The 22,706-nt window shown below is 44.0% G+C and overlaps 1 protein-coding gene across 10 annotated transcripts in view; it reads right to left on the bottom strand.

Annotated features, from left to right (window-relative positions):
* srcin1a (SRC kinase signaling inhibitor 1a) overlaps positions 1–22,706 on the bottom strand; it is a 382,976-nt gene that overhangs the window by 45,701 nt on the left and 314,569 nt on the right. For all 10 annotated transcript variants that reach the window (XM_078529401.1, XM_078529403.1, XM_078529405.1 and 7 more), the window contains 2 exons: positions 14,579–14,754; positions 3,625–3,755 (listed from right to left, as the gene is read on the bottom strand). In XM_078529401.1, coding sequence (XP_078385527.1) covers positions 3,625–3,755; positions 14,579–14,754 — 307 coding nt within the window. The remainder of the gene's footprint in view (positions 1–3,624; positions 3,756–14,578; positions 14,755–22,706) is intronic.

Genomic DNA, 22,706 nt, shown 5'->3' with positions numbered 1-22,706 from the left:
GAAGTTCCAGGATTTTGACCCAGCGACACTGATGGAACAGTGATATATTTCCAAGTCAGGATGGTGAGTGGCTTGGAGGGGAACTTCCAGGTGGTGATATTCCCATGTGTCTGCTGTCCTTGTCCTTCTAGGTGGTAGTGGTCGTGGGTTTGGAAGGTGCTGTCTAAGGAGTCTTGGTGAGTTCTTGCAGTGCATCTTGTATATGGTACACACTGCTGCCATTGTGAGTTGGTGGTGGAGGGAGTGAATGTTTGTGAATGTGTTGCCAATCAAACAGGCTGCTTTGTCTTGGTTGTTTCTTAAGTGTTGTTGGAGTTGCATTCATCCAGGCAAGTGGGGAATATTTCATCACATTCCTGACTTGTGCCTTGTAGATGGTGGACAGGCTTTGGGGAATCAGGAGGTGAGTTACTCGTTGCAGGATTCCTAGCCTCGGACATGTTCTTGTAGCCACAGTATTTATACGGTTAGTCCAGTTCAGTTTCTGGTCAAAGGTAACCCCCAGGATGTTGATACTGGGGGATTGAGCGATGGTAATGCCATTGAATGTCAAGGGGCGATGGTTAGATTCTCTCTTGTTGGAGATGGTCATTGTCTGGCACTTGCATGGCACAAATGTTACTTGCCACTTGTCAGCCCAAGCCTGGATATTGTCCAGGTCTTACTGCATTTGGACATGGACTGCTTCAGTATCTGAAGAGCCACGAATGCTGCTGAACATTGTGCAATCATCAGCGAACATCCCCAGTTCTGACCTTATGATGGAAGGAAGGTCATTGATGGAGCAGCTGAAGATGGTTAGGCCTAGAACACTACCCTGAGGAATTCCTGCAGTTATGTCCTGGAGCTAAGGTGATTGACCTCCAACAATCACCATTATCTTCCTTTGTGCTAGGTATGACTCCAACCAGGTCATGGGTTTAGAAGGTGCAATGTGAGTTTCCCTAATGGATCTGGATGTAACTCTGGTCCTGGGAAAAGATCATGTACTGGCAACAGAACTTCTGATCATGAGAGGGTGAGGTCACATAGCAGTACTCCAGAACAAGATAGGAGGGCAAGTAGAGGGCATAGTTTGACTGGAGCAAGGACTATAAAGCACCACCATAGGAACACCTATGTGGAAATAGAAGCCCTTATGATTGGGAAGTTTTATTGGCTACAAACAAATTAGAAAATATATCGATACAAGGTGTGAAACAAAGGAATTGGATAGTTGGAAAGAATTTGATGTCTATTCAGAAGTGACAGATAGGGGACAGCCAGCCTTATCTCACAGGTGGATATGAAGGGAAAAAAGTACTTCCTGATGGGACATAAGGCTAAAGCCAGACTCGTGGCTCAGGGTTTCAAAGAGAGACTTAGTGATCAAGTTGTCAGAGTGGACTCCCACAAGGCAGGAAAAGTGATCTTGAAGATTGTATTAGCTCTCCTAACTATATATTCGTGGGAATGTTAAGTCAATGGACATAAAAGCCGCATTTTGACAGGTGAAAAATTTCAAACAGAAATGTTTTTGAAACCTGATGAAGTGAGTGATATAGAAGCGAAGCTGTGGAAATTAAACAAATGTGTTTGTGGATTAAATGATGTGTCAGGGACATATTTCTCTGTTAGGTCTGTCTTGCTGGAATTAAGTTGTATTCAGCTGAATGCAGACCCAGCATTGTTATACTGGTATCACAAAGAAATTCACAGGCATCTTTATGATGCACATCGAGAATTTAATGGGGAGGTTCTGTGCAATTTGAGCAGTATGTCATAGATAAGATTAAAGGGAAATTTAAGATTGGAAGTTAGGCCTCGGGGCCTTAAATATATAGGGTTAAGCATTAACCAGATTAGGTCGGGTGTAACTTTGAATCAACAATCATATCTAGGAAGTGTTAATGGTACCCAGATAAATGGGGCAAGTTCCTCACAGAAAGATGATCTTGCATCCAGGGAAGAAACAGGCAAGTTAAGAAGTTTGTTTGGACAGTTAAATTGACTGTGCTGTCAGATAATACCTGATGCCAGTTATGGGCCAGGGTTTTCCAGCTCCACAGTAGCAGGACCCATCATGGGGGGTATGTAGCAGGCCAGTCAAAAGTCCAATGACTTTCAGCAGCACCGAACGATCCCGAAGGTGGGCGGGGCCAGAAAATCCTGGCCATGATGTATTAGAACTGAGTACTATGATGAAACACGCTACAGGTGAGGAGGTTGAGTGCAAATAAAACCTTAAAATTAAATTCAGAGAAATGCACACTCAAGTTTCCAGCCTGGGGTGACCTGAAGAAATGAAACTCATCCTTTTTAGTAATGCTTCCCATGTCAAACTTCCAGATGGATATTTGAGTACGGCTGGGTTTATCATATTCTTGGTGGGTAGAAATCGGAAGTGCTGTTCTTGGCCTGGAAGCCAAGAAAATAAAAAGTGTGGTTTAAAGTACCCTAGCTGCAGAAACACCGGTACTAGAAGAAGGGATAGTTATGGGATTGTATTCATTTAACATTCTGAATAAAATCCTACATAAGGGATAATCTGAGAAAAGTTTGTCCATAGAATGCCATGTGGATAACTGTTCATTCCCTGGGATAATATTCGTTTGATGAAGGAGTGTTACTGAGAAAAGGTTGAGGATTGACCTTGCTAAAAAATGAAAAATTTTGGAAAGAAAAGGGATTTCTAAAATAAAATGGGTCGACACAATTCACCAATTATCAGACTGTTTTGCAAAGAGAGATGTTTGCTCTAAGAAATGAATGAATGTCCTAGAATATGGACGTCTATTGAAATGAATTATCAGAATTATGGAAAATCATTTTGTTTCTTTGATTGCTATGTTAAAGCTTTTTTGTTTAAAGAAAGGTGAATCTGTTAATCAGCAAACCATTATGTTGTTAAAGATACACAGGTGATGGGAATTGTTTGATTACAGACTAGGATCACATATAAAGAGAGTCAACCCCAGAAATGACATTTTGATTTGATTTTGTAAGTTTCCTTTCACATTTTTGTTTTAGTTACAGTGCCCCACCAAGGGCTGTCACCACCCCCGCCTTTGATTTTTAGTTTAATTTATTGATTTTGTTTTTTAAAGGCATCTATAAAGAGAGTTAACAGGAACACTGGGGTAGTAGATAGGAGGCAGAGATCTGCAAGGCTGCGTCCTGTGAATAAACCTACTATTAAGGAAAAAGAGTCGTATCTTGTTTTGTACTTCACCATTTGCCTTGGATCCATTTCACACTGTCACCCCTTCCCGCACAAAATCATGCCTCGGGGGTCAACAGAGTCTGTATGAGCTGGGAGGGTAAAAGTTGGGGGGGGGGGGGGGGGGTGGGGTTTAATGAACCAGGGCGCCATCTGCCCAGGACTCCTTCCGAAAAAAGTGTTTTCTTTCGGAAATCAGGGGGAAACTTTGTCGCGGTCTCCCCTGGACTCTCATGACTATGGTTACAATGTAGGCGTAAAGGCACCCCGGGGTCCTTTAAGTGATATCCCATGGAGGGTGTGAGTATCTTCTGGACACAAGGACCGAAAATTCCTGCCTTCATGTTCCATTATTCCTCCCTTTCAGATCAACCGGTAGTGGAGAACCCTCCCATCTCTGTTGGCCAGTTTTCGAGGCCCCTTACCCTTCAGTTCAGTGAGAGTCTCTCCCAACTGACGCAAGACCAGTGCCTTCTCCTCTAGTTCCTGCACAGTAATCAACCTCTGATTCAGAGCTGAGTCTCGCTGTAAATCTTCCACTGACTTCTCCAAGTCGCTGTCAACAAGAACACAAATTAGACTCCAACCTCCTTCAGAGAAACAGTAACTGAGGTTAAAACTGTCAACTGATTTGTCAGTCTGATTAGTGCTCTCGAAGGAACAATAAACCTCTTGTGTGAGCCTAACCCTGGTATCTGACAGTGGCTGCAATCAAAAATACTGCCATTTACACGTTGCTTTAACACATCTATATGAGCTCAAGTGTTTTGTATAATGAATTGTTTGCAATCCAGTACTGTTATTAGGTTTCAAAAAAGTGTGTTATTCTTTTTTAAAGCTGGCTCTCTTATCTTACCCATCTGGGCCCAAACCTGACTCCAGTTCCACTCCAATGTAACAGACTCTAAATTACCCTCCAAAGTGCCTAGTAAGTCACTGGCAACTAGGGATGGGCAATAAGTGTGTGAATTAATAAAGAAAGGGCCTGATTGACAAAGGTCCCTGCCCAAATAGTGTATGAAAGACCTGCAATAATGATCTGTTTCTTCATGGAAGTACTTAGCACAGCCAGTGAGGGGCAGTAGACCCTCACACATATAATTGGCTCATTACAGAAATTTACCTTCACTTGAACCGACCGGGCAGTCATTTCAAGGTGATACTTTCACTGTTCATTGAGCTCCAAAGCAGAGCTGATTAAAACAAATGGTGGTAGTGTTCAGGGTAGTTATGGCAAAAGATAATTAGGACAAAGTAAAAATCTGGGTTAACAGAGCCAGTTACAGGCTTGAACCGTTAACACTGGATTAGCAGAAATGTTAGCGCAGTGGTTAAATTACTGGATTAATAATCCTGGGAATTTGAGTTCTCATCCTACCATAACATCTTAATTTGAATTCAGTTTTTAAAAATCTGGTAAATTCAAGCGCTGATGAATTTATGATTAAACAACCTTTAGTGAAGGAGACCACCCATCCTTCTCCAGTCTGGCCTACATGTAACTCCAGTCAGACACCTCTCTGAAGAAGTCTATCAAACCACTCAATCGTTTCCACTTTTGTAGGAAAAATAGAAAAGCAGAATATCATTTAAATGAAGAGACTGCAGAATGCTGCAACACTGAGGGGCTTGGGTGACCTTACACATGAATCACAAAAAGTTAGCAGGCAGATACAACAAATAATTGGGAAGGCAAATGGAATGTTGGCCTTTATTGTAAGGGGTCTGGAGTATAAAAGTAGCAAAGTTTTGCTACAATTGTACAGGGCATTGGTGAGACAGCACTGAGAATGCTGTTATAGTTTTGGTCTTCTTATTTAAGGAGGGATTTCCCTGCATTGGAGGCAGTTCAGAGAAGGTTCACCAGCTTGATTCCTGGGATGAAAGGGTTGGCTTATAAGGAAAGGTTGAGCAGGTTGAGTCCAAACTCATTGGAGTTTGGAAGAATGAGAGATGATCTTATTGAAACATATAAAATTCTGAGAGGGCTTGATAGGGAGATGCTGAGAGGATGTTTCCCTTGTGGGAGAATCTAGAACTAGGGATCACAACTTCAGAATAATTGGTCTCCCATTTAAGATGGAGATGAGGAGGAATTTTTTCTGTCAGATAGGGTCATTACTCTTTGGAGTTCTCTACCTCAGCAAGCAGTGGAGGCTGGGTCATTGAATATATTCAAGGCTTAGTTAGGCAGGTTTTTGATTGATAACGGAGTCAAGGGTTATGGGGGAGCAGACAGGAAAGTGGAATTGAGGTCCTGATCATGTCAGCCATGAACTTATCGAATGGTGGAGCAGGCTCAAAGGGCTGAATGGCCTACTCCTGTTCCTATTTCTTGTGTTTCTATGTTTCAAACTGGTATCTAAGGATGGAAAATATACATATATATATGAACCTTGCAAGCAAAGACCACATCCCAAGAATAAATACAAAAAGATGGTGATCCATCACTTAATACCAAGATTATAAAACCACACAAAATCTCTAATTACATAACTAAATACATTGTCAACCCTTGTTTTTCATTTCTCTCTCTCCACAGCCTGCCTGGGTCCATGCTCTATCGCTGAAGAAGGATTGAAGACCAGAGCACACAGGCCAGTGATGGATAGTTAACCTTCATACATGGAGCTGGCTCACTGGATGCCACTGCATCCGCTGAGGTCAGATGGGACCTCAGCTTAACCTTGCATCTCTGACAGTGCAGCACTCCCTCAATACTGCACTGGGAGCGTCAGCTGAGATAGTGTGCTCAAGTGATTGGATTGGGACTTGAATCCATGTCATTGGGTAATAATATTTTGTGCCTCTGAGTCACAATCGGCCAAGATTGATACAGGTAAATATCTGTCGAAAAGATTTGTTTATCCTTTATTGAATTCAGTGTAAAACACTTTGTCAGTAATCCCCAACAACCGTTAAACTCCCAGCTCCTTCAACAGGAATAAACTGTGTAACCTAGCTACCAAACATAATCACACAAACGCACATGTTTATCTGCTCTCCTCCTCCCCATGACAAACACATACGCTTCACAATCGATTACACAGTGATCTTGCATTTAAAAACTTCCATATAACTTCCATGGAAATACACATTAGCCACATTATTTTGTATTTCTCTTTCATTGATCCAATTATGTCTCAATTCTGAAACCGATGCACCGTCTCTCTGTACCCCTGCCTCAGTTAACATTATTGGATCATGCAAAACCTAAATCTGATTACAGGCAAATCACTTTATTTCATTTTAAGTGGGTTAGTTTATGATTAATGCGATGTGTAGTTGGATGTTTTTGGGATGTGCAATGGAGTACCTGCTGTTGCTTGGTAACAGGATGCAGCTCACAGGTGTGCAGTCCACCTGGCCATCTTAAGAGGGGATAAAATGTATTACCAGTAACCAGCAGACAGACCTGGTTTGTCAACTAACAGCTGAATGCTACTCGGTAACCCTGGAACTTGACAGCAAAAGTGGAACTTCAAACTGGCAAATATCACCCCCTGTGTTCTCTGACCTACGTCATAGGAACATAGGCCATTCGGCCCTTCAAACCTGCTCTGCCATTCAATAAGATCATGGGTGATCTGGTTGTGGTCTCAACTCCACTTTCCTGTCTGCCTGCCACCCACCCCCCCCCCGCCAAATAACTCTCCATGATTCCCCTGACTATCAAAAACCTAACTCTGCCTTGAATAAATTCAGCCTCCACTGCGCTCTCTGGGGAAGAGAATTCCACAGACTACTGACCCACTGAGAGGAAGAATTTCTCCTCATCTCTGTCTTAAAAGGGAGACCTCTTATTCTTAAATGGTGTCCCCTGGTTCTAGTCTCCCTCACAAGTGGAAACATCCTCCGGGTATCCACCCTATAATCTCCTCAGGATCTTAAATGTCTCATTCTTCTAAACTCCAATGGGTTTTGGCCCAACCTGTTCAACCTTTCTTCATAAGAAAAGCCCCTCATCCCAAGAATGAGTTGAGTGAACCTTATCTGAACTGCTTCTAACGCAATTATATCTTTTTACAAATGAGACCAAAACTGTACACGGTATTCCAGATGTGGTCTCACCAAGGCCCTGTAGAACTGCAGTAAAACTCCTTTTATATTCTATTCCTTTTGCAATAAACACCAGCATTTAATTTGCCTTCCTAGTCACTTGCTGTGCCTGCATATTGACTGTGATTCATGTACCAGGACACCCGGGTCCCTCTGTACCTCAGAGTTCTGCAATCTTTCTCCATTTAAATAGCTATATCCCTTTGCAGACTCTCTACCTCCTCTTAACTTACTTTCCTACCTATCTTGGTGCCATCTGCAAATTTAGCTGCCATACATTCAATCCTTTCATCCAAGTCATTGATGTAGATTGTAAGTAGTTGAGGCCACAGTACTGATCCCTGTGGCGCTCCACTAGTTACAGCTTGCCAAAAAAGTGATCCATTTATCCCTGCTCTCTGCTTCCTGATGGCTAAATAATCCTCTATCCATGTCAATATATTAACCCCTACACCATGTTCTCTTATCTTGTGTAGTAACCTTTGATATAGCACCTTATCAAATGGCTTCTGGAAATCCAAATACACCACATCTACAGGTTCCCTTTATCCACCTTGCTTGTTACTTTTCCAAAAACTCTAAGAAATTATTTAAACATGGGGTGGCATTTTCTGTGCCCGCTGGTGTCGGGCGTGTTCAGCAACATGAGTGGACAATACGGTGGGAAGGCCAAAAATAGGTTTCTCAACATCGTGAAACCAGTTTGCAATCATCCACTCTGCCCATCAATGGCGGGCCACATTTCCTGCCGTTGGATGTCGGGAACCTCATTGTAATACATCTGCATATCATTATAAGCCTAGCCCACTAGAATCATCCCCCCATGCTGGATCGTTCAAGCACATCATCTTGATTTCACAACAGCATATATAAGGCGTGCACTTGGCGGGCTGCACTTCACCCGGGACTTCAAGGTTTATTTGCCTACCTTGCTTCGGGCAGCACTCGCTGTCATCAGCGCCAGTCTTCGCAGGCAGCACCACATCACCTTTAGGGGGCTCACAGGCAGACCAGCCGTAAGGTGGGGGTGGCTTTTCAATAGCTGCAGGGCTAGGGCTTGCTTGGGGAAGAGGGAGAAGTGGCCTCAGGCAAGGGAAGAGGCTGCAGGGAGAGGGCTGTACTGGAGAAGGAGGGTATCCCAGGGTGTGTTTGGGGGCATATACTGACCTGTGCAAATGGCCTCAAGATGGTGAGGGCTGAGGAGGCAGTCTCCAGAGGAGATGAGGCCAGATGATATGGGAGGGTATGTGTGAGTTTAGAGTGATGAGATGGTTGCCATTCCTTGGCTGCATGGATGAGAATCATTCATCCTCCATCTGCATCGGATGGCCAACCTCTTCTGTGCAGCATTGACACTGATCACCACTGCCATCACCTACCAAGCCGGTGTGGTAATGTTGCTGCCCTTCCTGCAGCCAGAGCGAGGGTAGAGGGCATCACAGCCAGCCTCCACCGCGTCCAAAAGGCGCTCAAGAGATGCGTCACTAAACCTGGAGGCTGCAGTCCTCTTGCCTTTTGGGGCCATGTCTTCTTTGCTGCAGTCCTGGGTTGAAAGCACTGAGAGATGCCTGCATGGCTGTACTTTAAATGTGGCACCTGGTGTGATGAAGTGGTGAGGTGACAGTGTGGTGGATGAATCGGAGCCCACCCGCCATCGAAATGGTGTGTTTCCCAGGACTACATTATTATTGCGGCGAGATTGGGACGATATGGCATGAGAAGCTGCATTGCGGCCGGCGGATAAAACGTTGTTTTTCCCGCCCGCTACCGCATTTAGTGCAAATCTGGGACGATTTTGTCCGTGATTTCCCTTTCACAGAGCCATGTTGACTTTGCCAGATCACATTATGATTTTCTAAGTGCCCTGTAAAACCTCCTCAAAAATAGATTCTAGCAATTTCCCTATGACAAGCATTAGGCCAACTGCCCTGTAGCTTCTGCCTTCATCTCCCTCCTTTCTTGGGTAAAGGTGTTACATTAGCCATATTCCAATCCACAGGCACCCTTCGAGAATGTAAGGAATTTTGGAAGATAATAGCCAATGCATCAACTATCTCTGCAGCCATTTCCTTTAAGATCCTAGGATGTAGGCCATCAGGTCCTGGGGACTTGTCAGCCTTTAGGTTTAATAGTTTCCCACCACCTTTTCCTACGTTTTTTAAAATTCATTCATGGGATGTGGGCGTCACTGGCTAGGACAGCATTTATTGCCCATCCCTAATTGCCCTTGAGAGGCTGGTGGTGAGCTGCCTTCTTGAACCATTGCAATCCATGCGGGGTAGGTACACCCACAGTGCTGTTAGGGAGGGAGTGCCAGGATTTTGACCCGACGACAGTGAAGGCCATGGTGGTCTGTCAGTTTCATTCCTTTTACACTTTGTCGTGGTTTGGTACAGCTGAGTGACTTGCTAGGCCATTTCAGAGGGCGTTTAAGAGTCAACCACAACGCTGTGGGTCTGCAGTAACATGTAGGCCAGACCAGGTAAGGGCGACAGATTTCCTTCCCTAAAGGACATTAGTGAACAAGATAGGGTTTTACACAATCAATGATAGTTTCATGGTCACCATTACTGAGACTAGTTTTATGTTCCAGAGCTATTATTTGAATTTTAATTCCATCAGTGGTTTTTGAACACATGTCCCCACAGCATTTGGCTGGGCCTCTGGATCATTAGTTCAGTGACATTACCACTATGCCTCCCTATAAAATGATGGTGATTGTTTTAAGTTCATTCCTCTTGTTTGCCTCTTGATTTTCAAGTATTTTTGGAAAGTTTTCGAAGTCTTCTACAGTGAAGACGGACATAAAATACCTGTTCAACGCCTCTGCCATTTCCTCGTTTTCCATTATCAATTCCCCAGACTCATTCTCTAGAGGACCAGCATGAGCTTTAGTTACTCTTTTCATATTTAAATACTTGTAGAAACTCTTACTATCTGTTTTTATATCACTAGCTAGCTTTCTCTCATACTCTACTTTCTCCCTCTTTATTTTTTTTTAGTCATTCTTTGTTGGTTCTTAAAATATGACCAATCTTCTGATATACCACTAATCCTTGCAGATTTCTACAGTGCTTCTTTCAATTTGATACTATCCTTAACTTCCTTATTCAGCCACAGATGATGCATCCTTCTCAAAGAGTCTTTCTTTCTGACTGGGATAAATCTTTGCTGAGAGTCCTTAAAAGTCTGCCATTGCATCAGCACTGTTCCTACCTTTTAACCTAGGGCAGAATATTGCGCTCGTCGGGCGGGTGCGTGCCCGACCCGAACGAGCATAAAATGATGCGCAATGACGTCAGGTGAAAAGGCCACACGGCCTTTGGATTTTTTGCAAAACCTCATCCACGGGCAGGATGAAGTTTTGATCAGTCGTTAAATAATTTTAAAAAAATTTTCAAACTAATTTCTAACATGTCCCTGCTCATGTGACATGAGGAGACATGTTATTAACATTTTTAAAATCTTTCTCTTTTATTTTCAAAAATCTTCATTTCCCTGAGGCAACTCTGTGCTTCAGAGAGCTTTTCCTGCACACACCCCCAACGCATGAGCAAACTTCCACGCTCATTCCCCCCCCCCGCACCGAGCGGGCCTTAATTAGTCCACCAGTGTGAAATCATGGTCGGGCCCTGATGGCAAGTAGCAGTCGCTTTCCCGGCCGCTCCCGGCCCCACCCCTAGTTTCCCAGTTCACTTTAGATAGCCCTGCTTTCATGCCCTTATGATCACCTTTATTCAAGTTTAAAACATTAGTCTTAGACCCACACTTCTCACCTTTAAACTGAACATTAAATTCTATGATGTTATGATCACCGTCGCCTTAAGACTCCTTTGTCATGAGGTTATTTATTAATCCCGTTGCAATGCACATTACCATGTCTAGAATAGCCTGCTCCCTGGTTGGCTCTAGAATGTACTACCCTAAGAAACTGCCCCACATTCTCTCTATGAACTTTTCTAGGCTACCTTTGCCAATCTAATTCACCCAATCTACATGTAGATTAAAGTCACCTGTGATTATTGCAGGACCTTTCTTACATGCCCCATTTATTTCTTCCTGTATACCCTGTCCTATAGTGTGACTACTGTTAGGGGGCCTATAAACTACTCCCACAAATGACCTCTTACCATTACCATTTCTTATCTCTACCAAAACTGATTCTATTTCTTACTCTGTCGAGCTAAGGTCATCTCTCACTACTGCACTAATGACATCCTTAATTAACAGAGCTACCCCACCTCCTTTTTCTTGCTTCCTATCTTTTTGAAGTGTCAAATACCCTTCAATATTCAGGTTCCAGCCTTGTTTACCTTGCAGTCATGTCTCTGTGATGGTTATCAGGTCATGCATATTTATTTCCATCTTTGCTAACAATGTATCCATTTTACTATGAATGCTGCTCGCATTCAGTTACAGAGCCTTTAACTCCGTCTTTTTACCATTTTTGCAATCTCCGGCCTTATCTACTGGTGCACTCTTAAATTTGTACTTTCTGTCCCTTCCTACCACACTCTGGTTATTGTTACCCAAATCGCTACCCTGCTGTATTACCACTTTGTTACCCTTTGATTTACTACATCGCCTCTCTCATGATCTTTTCCCCTCGCTATTTAGTTTAAAGCCCTCTCTACCACCCTACGACTCACCTGAACACTGGTTCAATATGGTTCAGGTGAAGAATGTCCCAACAGTACAGCTCCCACTTTCCCCAGTACTGATGTCAGTGCCCCATGAAACAAAACCCATTTCTTCACACCAATCTTTTAGCCACGCATGCATCACTCTAATCTTATTTACCCGCGCCAATTTTCTTGTGGCTCAGGTAATAATCCAGAGATTATTACCTTTGAGGTTCTGCTCATATTCCCTCAGCAGAACCTGTTTTCTTGTCCTATCTATGCCATTGGTACCCATGTGGACTTTGACCACTGGATCCTTTACCTCCCACTGCAAGTCCTCTCCAGCTCCGAACAGATGCCCCGAACCCTGGGCAACACAGCCTTCTGGGCTCACGTTCTCAGCTGTAGAGAACTGTGTCTATTCCCCTGACTATACCGTCCCCCACTGTCACTACATTCCTATTTACGCCCCCCGCTTGAATGGCTTCTTGTACTCGGGTGCCATGGTCAGTTCGCTCATCCACCTTGCAGCCCCTGCTCTCATCCATACAAGCTGCAAGAATCTTAAATCTGTTGGGCAATTGCAAGGGTTAAGACTCCTCTACTTCCACCTTCTTGATCCCTCACTTGCAAGCACACCCTCTGTTCCTGATCACTGACTAATTGGATGACCCTAGTTCAAGGGGTGTGACCGCCTCTTGGAATAAAGTGTCCGGGTAACTTTCCCCCTCGCTGATGCATCGCAACATCTGCAGCTCGGCCTCTAGCTCAATGACTCTGAGCCAAAGTTCCTCCAGCCATAGGCATTTAGTGCAGACGTGTTTGCTCTGGATCAAACGGGTGTCCACAAGCTCTGACATTCCGTCGCAACACATCACTTGTCCTGCCACCTTTATTATGTGGTATGTGGAACAACACCTCCCAGAAGTTCCCCTCCAAGTCACTCACCATCCTGACTTGGAAATATATCACCGTTCCTTCACTGTCACTGGGCCAAATTCCTGGAACTCCCTTCCTAATAGCACTGTGGATGTACCTACGCCACATGGACTGCAGCGGCTCAAGAAGGTAGCTCACCACCACCTTCTCCAGGGCAACTAGGGATGGGCAATAAATGCTGGCCCAGCCAGTGAAGCCCAAATCCTATGAATGAATTTTTTAAAAATTATTTTTCCTAATTAATAAAGCCTACTACAACTAATAAGCTTTACTACCATTAGGAAATCTTACTACTAATAAAACATTTCAGTTATCAATAAATTATGTTCCAGATTATCAATAAAATTTGAAAGGTAAAGGACAAAAATACTCACCAACCAATCACTTACCTGTTTTCCTGTGCTGTCACACTTTGATTTTTTTAGAGACTGGACCCGACCCAACCAGACCCTCACTCTCTTTTCAACTCTCCAAAGCTGCTCTCCTCTCCACCAGCTCTCAGTCTGACAATGCCTCAATTTTAAAGCTGTTTTTCTCATCTTCAAATCCCCTCCACAGCCTTGCCATTCTCTCTGTCTGTAAACTCCAATCCTACAACCCTTTGAAAACTCCACGGTTCTCCAATTCTGAGCTCTTGAGCATTCCCTGAATTACTTCACCTCAGCTTTTCTGGCCGTATCTTCAGCTGCCTGGGCGCTGAGCTCTGGGCTTCCCTCCCTAAACATCTCAACCCCTCCAGCCTCCTTTAAGATGCTCTTTAAAACCTACCGCATTGTTCCAGCTTTTGGTCACTTGTCACCTTTGGCTTGACGCCAATTTTTGTTTCGATAATTGTACCTGTGAAGCGCCTTGGGACATTTTACACCCCTCCCATTTAATTAATGCCATAATTACTAAATGCTGCTGATTTTCAGCAAGTCAAACTGTGTAATGCAATAAAAACAGAAAATGATGGAAAAACTCAGCAGGTCTGACAGCATCTGTGGAGAGAGAAACAGAGTTAACATTTCGAGTCAGTATGACTCTTCTTCAGAGCTGTGCAATGCAATGCTTTTCTGAACTTTTCTGCTGCTTCTCCTCAGCTCCAAGTACAAAGTTCCCTCAGACCCTTTGTTCTCTCGACTCTGACTTGACTGATTCTGAGAATGGCGTGTATCAGTTCCTGCTCAGTTAATTTTAACCCAGAACCTCAAAACTGGGAGAAATTCCTTTCAACCCTTGGCCTTCCCTTCAATGTGCTTGTTGTGGAGATTTCCACGCTGAGAGAATCGATCAAGAATTCAGGTTGGGCTGTCAGGAGAGACACTTGTAATCCAAATGGAAGGAAGTTCCTGTCTCTCTCTCTCTGATTTGCTTGCCTGCATTCCCAATAGATGCTCAATTTCTTTAATTTATTCACAGGATGTAGATGTCACTGGCAAAGTCAGCATTCATTGCTCATTCCCAATTGCCTTTGAGAAGGTAATGATGAGCCGCCTTCTTGAATGCAACTGAACAGTTTTCTCAGCCATCTCAGAGGGCAGTTAAGTGTCAACTACATTGTTGTGGAGCTGGAGTCACGTACAGGCCAGACTGGGAAAGGATGACAGATTTCCTCCCCTAAAGGAGATTAGTGAACCAGATGGGTTTTTATGACAATCGTCATGTTAAGGTCATTGTAGTGTCCTTGAGCTCAATGCTCTGCAATTTCGAGTGATGGTTCGTACAATCTGCCTTAGCTCATGCAATTATCTAGTTTTGCAAATAATTTTGAACATACTTCAGCTGCTGTATAGTCATCTCTTCCTCATTCAGGTACTTCTGTCTCTCCTCCTCTACCAGAGCACGCTGGCGATGGAGAGGGTCTTCCTGCTTCCTCAGAGTTTCCGTCACCCTGATGCTGATCTCTGACTCCAAGCGTTTCATCATGTTCTTCATGGTGTCTTGGCTTTGGACCTGTAGAGAGAATAATGAACAATTGATACTGGAACTGCAAGCTTCTATCTAACAGAAAAGACTGAATAGACTGGAAGTATTTTCTACAGAAAAGAGAAGACTGGGGAGGCCAAACTAGGCCATAAATATAAGATGGTCACTAATAGATCCATTAGGGAACGCCAGAAATAATTTTTTACCAAGAGTCTGGTCAGAATGCGGATCTTGCTACAACAAGGAGTAGTTGAGGTGAATAGCATAGATGCAGATAATGGATAAAGACATAAAGGAGCAATGCCTTGGCTGAGACTGGTTAACTCCTAGAGACCAGGGTCTGAATTTTTGGGCCTGCCAAGGTCAGGAATGGAGGCTGATGAAGCCCGAAAAATCAACGCCGACTGGTGTGCCAGTTTCTTAACGCCATTCTCCGTGGTGGCCATTTTTGTCCATGAGGTGGGTGCCAATTAGGCCCACTAAGAGCACTGTCGAGCAAGTTAAGATTTTCCAGTTGGCCTCCAGTGTTCTGATCCGGCGGGGTGAGGTGAGGATAGCTCAATTGCCTGCAGGTGGGCACCCATCAACAGGCTGGTGGGACACCACTCCAGGCAGGCATACAGAACTCCCCTGCCTGCTTGTGTGTGGGTGAAACCACAGGCCTTCCTGTAGAGGGATTCCCCCCTCCCACACAACCATGCCCCCCTCCCCAAACCACTTGCCCAAAATGGTGACCCAGCTGCTGAATCTGCTTTTTACTTCAAGTTTTAAAAATGTTGGTGAGACAGTGCGTCCATGTTGAAGCGCCCTCTCATTTCCTTACCCTCTACTGCAGCCTGCTGCTGCTCTCAAGCTGGAAGGCCTCTGATTGGCCCTCTAGCTTTGAAAGCCTGCCTGCCATTCTTAATTTGACAGGGAACCTTTCCGCGTGCCGATTAAGGTGGCACCTCTGCAAAAATCTGGAAACAATTCCAACTCCTGTTTCCCGCCTCCAGAGACAAAAAACAGCCCTAAGAATCAAGACAGCAACATTCCTGGTTTCTGTGCCACAATCCCAAGAATCTGAATATTTATCTATCCATCCCGTTGAGGAAATTCAATAGAAAGAAATGGAAAATGCTGCATTGGATCTAATGGAATCCTTATAACTTTAATTTTATTACTGCATTCCTTCAGTACTGATGTTAATTTGACACAGGGGAGGTGGCGGCCTTGTGGTATTGTCTCTGGACTAGAGATCCAGGGTAATGCTCTAGGGGCCTGGGTTGAATCCCACCATGGCAGATGGTGAAATTTGAGTTCAATAAAAATCTGGAATTAAAAAGTCTCATGACAACCATGAAACCATTGCCAATTGTCGTAAAAACCCTTCTAGTTCACTAATGTTTTTTAGGGAAGGAAATCTGCTGTCCTTACCTGGTCTGGCCTACATGTGACTCCAGGCCCACAGCAATGTGGTTGACTCTTAAATTGACAAGGGCAATTAGGGGTGGGCAATAAATGCTGGCCTAGCCAGTGACACCCACATTTCATGAATGAATGAAAAAAAACAGGGGTTAATGGCCAGCAACCTAGACAGAGGCTTCTATAACTCGACATTGAACATCAAATCTGTAGAATAATAACTAATTTCATGGAATAAGAAGCTTCGCAATTCCCTGTCATGGGGCAGAAAGCTTTGCTTGGCGGGTGGGCGCGCATCCGACCCGCTCGAGTGTGAAATGACTCGCGTTGACGTCGGCTGAGCGTGCTGACGACAATGCGCAGTCACGCGATAGTTCCATTGGCAGCGCGCATGCCGACAATTAAAAAGCCTGTTAAGGCCACTAAATAATCAAACAACATAAATTTTTCGCTGCCTGTCCAACCCAATGGTTGAGGAGCAGGCAAAAAGGCCACTTTTGCATTTTTTTGGAAACCTCATCCACGGGCAGGATGAGGTTTCCAAAAGCAAATAAAAATAAAAGTTTTACAATTGAATTAATAACATATCCCCATTCATGTCACATGAGGGGACATGTTTCATTACATGTTTATTTTCTTTTTTTTAACAATGCTTCATCTCCCTGAGGCAGCTCTGTGCCTCAGGGGGATTATGAAGCACTCACTTGCACGCATGCAAGAACTCGCACTCGGTCCGCTCTCCCCCACACCCCCACGCAAAGGTAGCGTTGAGCGCTGCCACTCGTGTTTCACATTGGGCGGACCTTAATTGGCTCGCCAGCATAAAATTGCGGTCTGGTGCCAATCGCGAGCGGCTTCCCGACGGCCCATGTCCGCCCCCACTGAGCCCGCCCGCTAAGGGCAAAATTCTGCAGATGGTCATTCAGATCTACAGGTGAAATTTCTAACCAAGGTGGGACCCAGCTGCCAGTAACGTGGGATAATTTCACAGAGACCTTCTTGCCTCTCTCTCAGATATCATCACTCAGTACTGGCCAACAAGTAATCAGATTAACCAGGAAAATTCCTTTCCATTCAGGAACAGCTGTTTTGAGTATCTCAGAATCAAGGGCACCTGAGGGTAACTGCGCAGTTATATTCTGATCAAAAGGGAGGTGAGGGTTGGGAGGGGTGAGAGTGGATTTGAATTCTCTTCCAAACTCAGATTTTGGCTGTGAAATTGCTCTTGTAAATTTAGGGGCAGGATTTTTACCTTGTTGGGCAGGTGCAGTGGGCCCCGACCTCGATTTCATGCTGGCTGGCCGCTAATTGGCCAGCCAGCATGAATCGCACACTGCAACACTGAGCGCTGCCAGGGTGGGGGCAGGAGGAGGGCAAACGCTGAAGTTTGCACATGTGCGTGGGTGCACACACTGAAAGCTCCCTGAAGGCACAGAGCTGCCTCAGGGAGCTGAAGATTTTTAAAAACGCAAATTAAGAATTAAAAATGGTAAAAATATGTCCCCTCATGTGACTCTGTCACATGAGCAGGGACATGTTATAAATGAGATTCAAACATTTTTATTGTATTTTTAATTCCTGTTGGAATAGATGAGGTTTCATTAAATTTCCATTTAATTATTAATTTAAGGGCCTTCATATGCCTGTTAATTTACAGCGTGCATGCTACCGACTCTCTGTGCGCCCGCCAACTGAAATATCGCTTGAGTGTGCGGCGATATCGGGACACTCGCTTGACATCATTGTGCATCATTTTACACTCGAGTGGGTCGAGCATGCGCCCACTCGCTCAGCTAAAAATTCTGCCCTAGGTATTATTTATGAGGCATAGTGCAAGGGTATTTATAGATTCAGGTTTGACTATGGAGAAGTTCTGCTTGCACTTCCAGTTTCACAAGAAGAATGGGGTCTCTGGCAGAGTTCTGAAACACTATTAGCTCTGGAGAAAGAATGAAGGAAAGAAAGAGAAAAGAAAGGGTAGAAAATAACCCAACAAACATCTCCCAAATTCTGACGAAGAGTCATTTAGACTCGAAATGTTAACTCCATTTCTTGCCGAACAGATGCTGCCAGACCCGTTGAGTTTTTCTAGCATTTTTTGTATTAATTAAACATGTCCCAAACCTGAGACCTCCAGCATCCAGAAGGGTCACATGTGAACACCACTACTTCCAGGTTCTCCTTCAAGTCTTGAGATCTTATAGTCAAGGGTTAAAGGGGTATCAGCAGGAAAGTGGACTTAAGTACTGTTAAGAATAACACTTACTGTAACCAACAGGAGAGTAGCGTGGGCTACCTCATCAGTCAGTGTACAGTTACAGTTGGAGTTGAAAACACACATGTAGTTGCTGCTGAGTATGCTGTAAATAAACTTAATGTTTCCACCCAAGAAATGTCTGCAGATCAACTTTATTATCAGTAGTGCAACTCAGCCACCCTACAACAAACTGGCGATGAGGATAAAACAGGATTGAAGAAATCAAGTTAGAAAATCAGCACTGTACCTCGCCCAGTGACTGTAAGTAGCAAGCTCCATTGGAATTGAAGACGTTCTCCTCTCTCAAAATGCCACAATTTGGGAGAATTGATCTTTTTGAACCAGCCACAGATGATTGGTCTCAATACATAGAATGCCTCGTACTTTTTTCCAAACAATCGAGATTACAGAGGGAAGAGAAGAGGCAAGCAATCCTCTTGAGTACTTGTGGGAGCAAAACCTACAGTCTGATTCAAAGTTTGATGGTACCCAGTGCCCCAGATTCGAAGAGTTTCAATTAATTGGTGGACCTTGTGAAGGGTCACTTTCAACCCAAGCCTCAGTCACAAGGCAGAGGTTCAGGTTTAATTTGCAAAATAGAGCCCCGGGTGAGACAATTGCATGCTAAGTGGCAAATTTGAAGCAGCTAACAGAACATTGAGAGTTTGGTACGACCCTGAACGACATGCTCAGAGATCGTTTAGTGTGTGGTGTGAAAGAGGACTCTATTCAGGAAAGATTATTGTCCTAAGTAAATCTGGATTTCAAGAAGATGCTAGAGATAGCACTGGACATGGAAAGCGCAGTAACAGATTCACAAGCAATACAGGGTGTGCAAAACGGCGCCGTCCTCCATATCGGGTGGGAAACCTCAGCCGAAAGTGCCGCAAAAAGCAAGACTCTGCTGAGAAGCAGGAAACATCACCCCCAGCCAAAGAATAAAGAAAAATCACTTTGCAGCAAAATCAAAGAACAATTTTAATAGAGGTGGAAACAAGCAGCCTTTGAGCAATGGGCAGTTTAAAACAATTGAATGCTACTATCGTCATAGAAATGGACATATGATGAAGCAATGCAAGGAAAGATTCAAACAGGCTTACAAACAAGAGAAGAAGTCCAATGAAATCTACAATGTAGAAGAGCCTGAAACAACAAATTCAGACATTTACTTGTTTAGTCTGAAAGTTGGAAACACAGAACTAATATTTGTCACAGTGAAAGTAAATGGCAAACCTGTTAGAATGGAAGTGGACACAGGAGCTTCCGCTAGTGATTGGGGAACGTACCTTAAGATATTTGAATAATGGTGAACATCAGTTAAGTTTAGAAGAAACAACCGCCAAGCTAAAAACATATACAGGTGAAGACATTTAAGTAAAAGGCATAAGCAGAGTAACTTGCCATTATGGAGGCCAATCGGCAAAGCTGCTCTTGATGGTGGTAACAGGTGAAGTGCCCAGACTCCTAGGGCAAAATTGGTTAAAGGAGATTAAGTTAGACTGGTCTGAAATTTTCAGTTGAGAGCAAGTGAGCTACCAGAGCTACTTAGAAAGTACGCCACTGTCTTTAAGGATGAACGGGAAAATGCAGGGCCTGCAGGCCAAGGTTCATATGGATCCGGAAGTAACCCCTCACTTCATGAAGGTGAGGCCGGTGCCATATGCCCTGCGAGAAAAAGTCAACATTGAACTGAAAAGACTAGAGAAACTGGGCATTATACAACCTGTTCAGTTCTCAGAAGGGGCAGTACCCAAAGTCCCCATCCTTAAGCCCACCCAAAACGTCCGAATTTGTGGAGACTACAAACTGATGGTTAATAAAGTAGCTAAGCTAGACAGGCACCCTGTTCCAAAAATCAAAAACCTGTATGCCAAACTGGCAGGAGGGACAACGTACACAAAGCTTGACATGAGTCATGCTTATCAACAACTAGAGTTGGATAATAACAAAAAACTACTGCGGATGCTGGAAATCCAAAACAAAAACAGAATTACCTGGAAAAACTCAGCAGGTCTGGCAGCATCGGCGGAGAAGATAAGAGTTGACGTTTCGAGTCCTCATGACCCTTCAGCAGAACTGAGTAAAGTTAGGAGAAGGGTGAAATATAAGCTGGTTTAAGGTTTGGGGGGGTGGGGGGTTGGGGGGAGGTGCTGGTTGTAGGGACAAGCATGCAGTGATAGGAGCAGATAATCAAAAGATGTCACAGACAAAGGAACAAAGGCGAGTAAAAGGTGGTGATATTATCTAAGAGAATGTGCTAATTAAGAATGGATGGCAGGACACTCAAGGTACAGCTCTAGTGGGGGTGGGGTGGAAAGACTGACAGGGCATTACAGTTATAGATTTAAAAATAATGGAAATAGGTAGGAAAAGAAAAATCTATATAAATTATTGGAAAAAACAAAAGGGAGGGGGAAGAAACGGAAAGGGGGTGGGGATGGGGGAGGGAGTTCAAGATCTGAAGTTGTTGAATTCAATATTCAGTCCGGAAGGCTGTAAAGTGCCTAGTCGGAAGATGAGGTGCTGTTCCTCCAGTTTGCGTTGGGCTTCACTGGAACAATACGCAAACTGGAGGAACAGCACCTCATCTTCCGACTAGGCACCTTACAGCCTTCCGGACTGAATATTGAATTCAACAACTTCAGATCTTGAACTCCCTCCCCCATCCCCACCCCCTTTCCTTTTCTTCCCCCTCCCTTTTGTTTTTTCCAATAATTTATATAGATTTTTCTTTTCCCACCTATTTCCATTATTTTTAAATCTATAACTGTAATGCCCTGTCAGTCTTTCCACCCCACCCACACTAGAGCTGTACCTTGAGTGTCCTGCCATCCATTCTTAATTAGCACATTCTCTTAGATAATATCACCACCTTTTACACGTCTTTGTTACTTTGTCTGTGACATCTTTTGATTATCTGATCCTATCACTGCTTGCTTGTCCCTACAACCCCCCCCTCCCGCCCCAACTTCTCCCCCCCCCCGCCCTAAACCTTAAACCAGCTTATATTTCACCCCTCTCCTAACTTTACTCAGTTCTGCTGAAGGGTCATGAAGACTCGAAACGTCAACTCTTTTCTTCTCCGCCGATGCTGCCAGACCTGCTGAGTTTTTCCAGGTAATTCTGTTTTTGTTTTAGAGTTGGATAATGCCTCCCAGGAATTTGTCACAGTTAATACCCATAAAGAGTTGTACCAATATACACGATTGCCTTTCGATATCTCCTCAGCTTGTGCCATCTTTCAGAGAACAATGGAAAGCTTACTGCAGGGACTGCCCCAGGCTGTAGTCTATTTAGACAATGTATTGGTGACAGGATTCACTGAAAAAGAGCATTTGGCAAATTTAGAAGAAGTCTTAAAACATTTCTTGCAAGCTGGAGTGTGTCTAAAAAAAGAAAAATTCACATTCTAAGGGAGGGAGGTCATCCATTTGGGTCACTGGATAAATTCACAGGGCCTCCACCCGGTTGAGAAGAAAGTGAGGGCTGTAGGAGAGACACCTGCGCCAAAGAACGCCTCAGAGCTCAAATCATTCCTAGGAATGATAAACTATTATAGGCGCTTCTTACCCAATTTGTCCACAGTGTTAGCCCCCTGCATTCTTCACTCAAATAGAACCAATGTTGGTCTTGGGAGGCACCCCAGAAAGAAGCTTTCATAAAGGTGAAACAATTGTTGCACTCAGCCAATCTATTAGTGCATTATGACCAGATGAAAGAATTAGTGTTGACATGTGACGCATCTCCCTATGGAATGGGAGCAGTGCTCTCTCATTGGATAGATGACAGCACGGAACGGAACGGCCAATAGGTTACATATCAAGAACACTCACCATACCGGAAAAGGGATACTCACAGATAGAAGAAGAAGGCCTATCCATCATCTTTGGTGTCAAGAAATTTCACCAGTACGTACATGACCACCATTTTACAATTGTTTCAGATCACAGACCAGTGAGGGCAAGGCTATACCACCCATAGCTTCCGCAAAAATACAATGATGGGCAGCATGCGAATACACTTTTGTACATAGGCCTGGCAATCAAATCGCAAACACCGATGTCCTTAGTTGCTTGCCTTTACAAGAAAATGAAAAGCACGTCCCAGTTCCACAGGAACTTGTTTTACTGTTAAATTTCTTACATTCCTCGCCGGTATGTGCTCGACAGATCAGAGACTGGACAAGTTGGGACCCAGTCCTAGCTCAAGTACGAGATCAAGTGCTATGTGGTTGGTCACAGGAACCCATATCTGACAAAATGAAACTGTATTTCAACAGAAGACATGAAATAACCAACCAGGGTAGTATCTTATTGTG

This window comes from Cetorhinus maximus, chromosome 25 (assembly GCF_964194155.1).
Source record: "Cetorhinus maximus chromosome 25, sCetMax3.hap1.1, whole genome shotgun sequence".
Taxonomy (NCBI): Eukaryota; Metazoa; Chordata; class Chondrichthyes; order Lamniformes; family Cetorhinidae; genus Cetorhinus; species Cetorhinus maximus.
The sequence above is the reverse complement of the archived record's forward strand: the minus strand, read 5'-3'. Positions and strand labels throughout refer to the sequence as shown.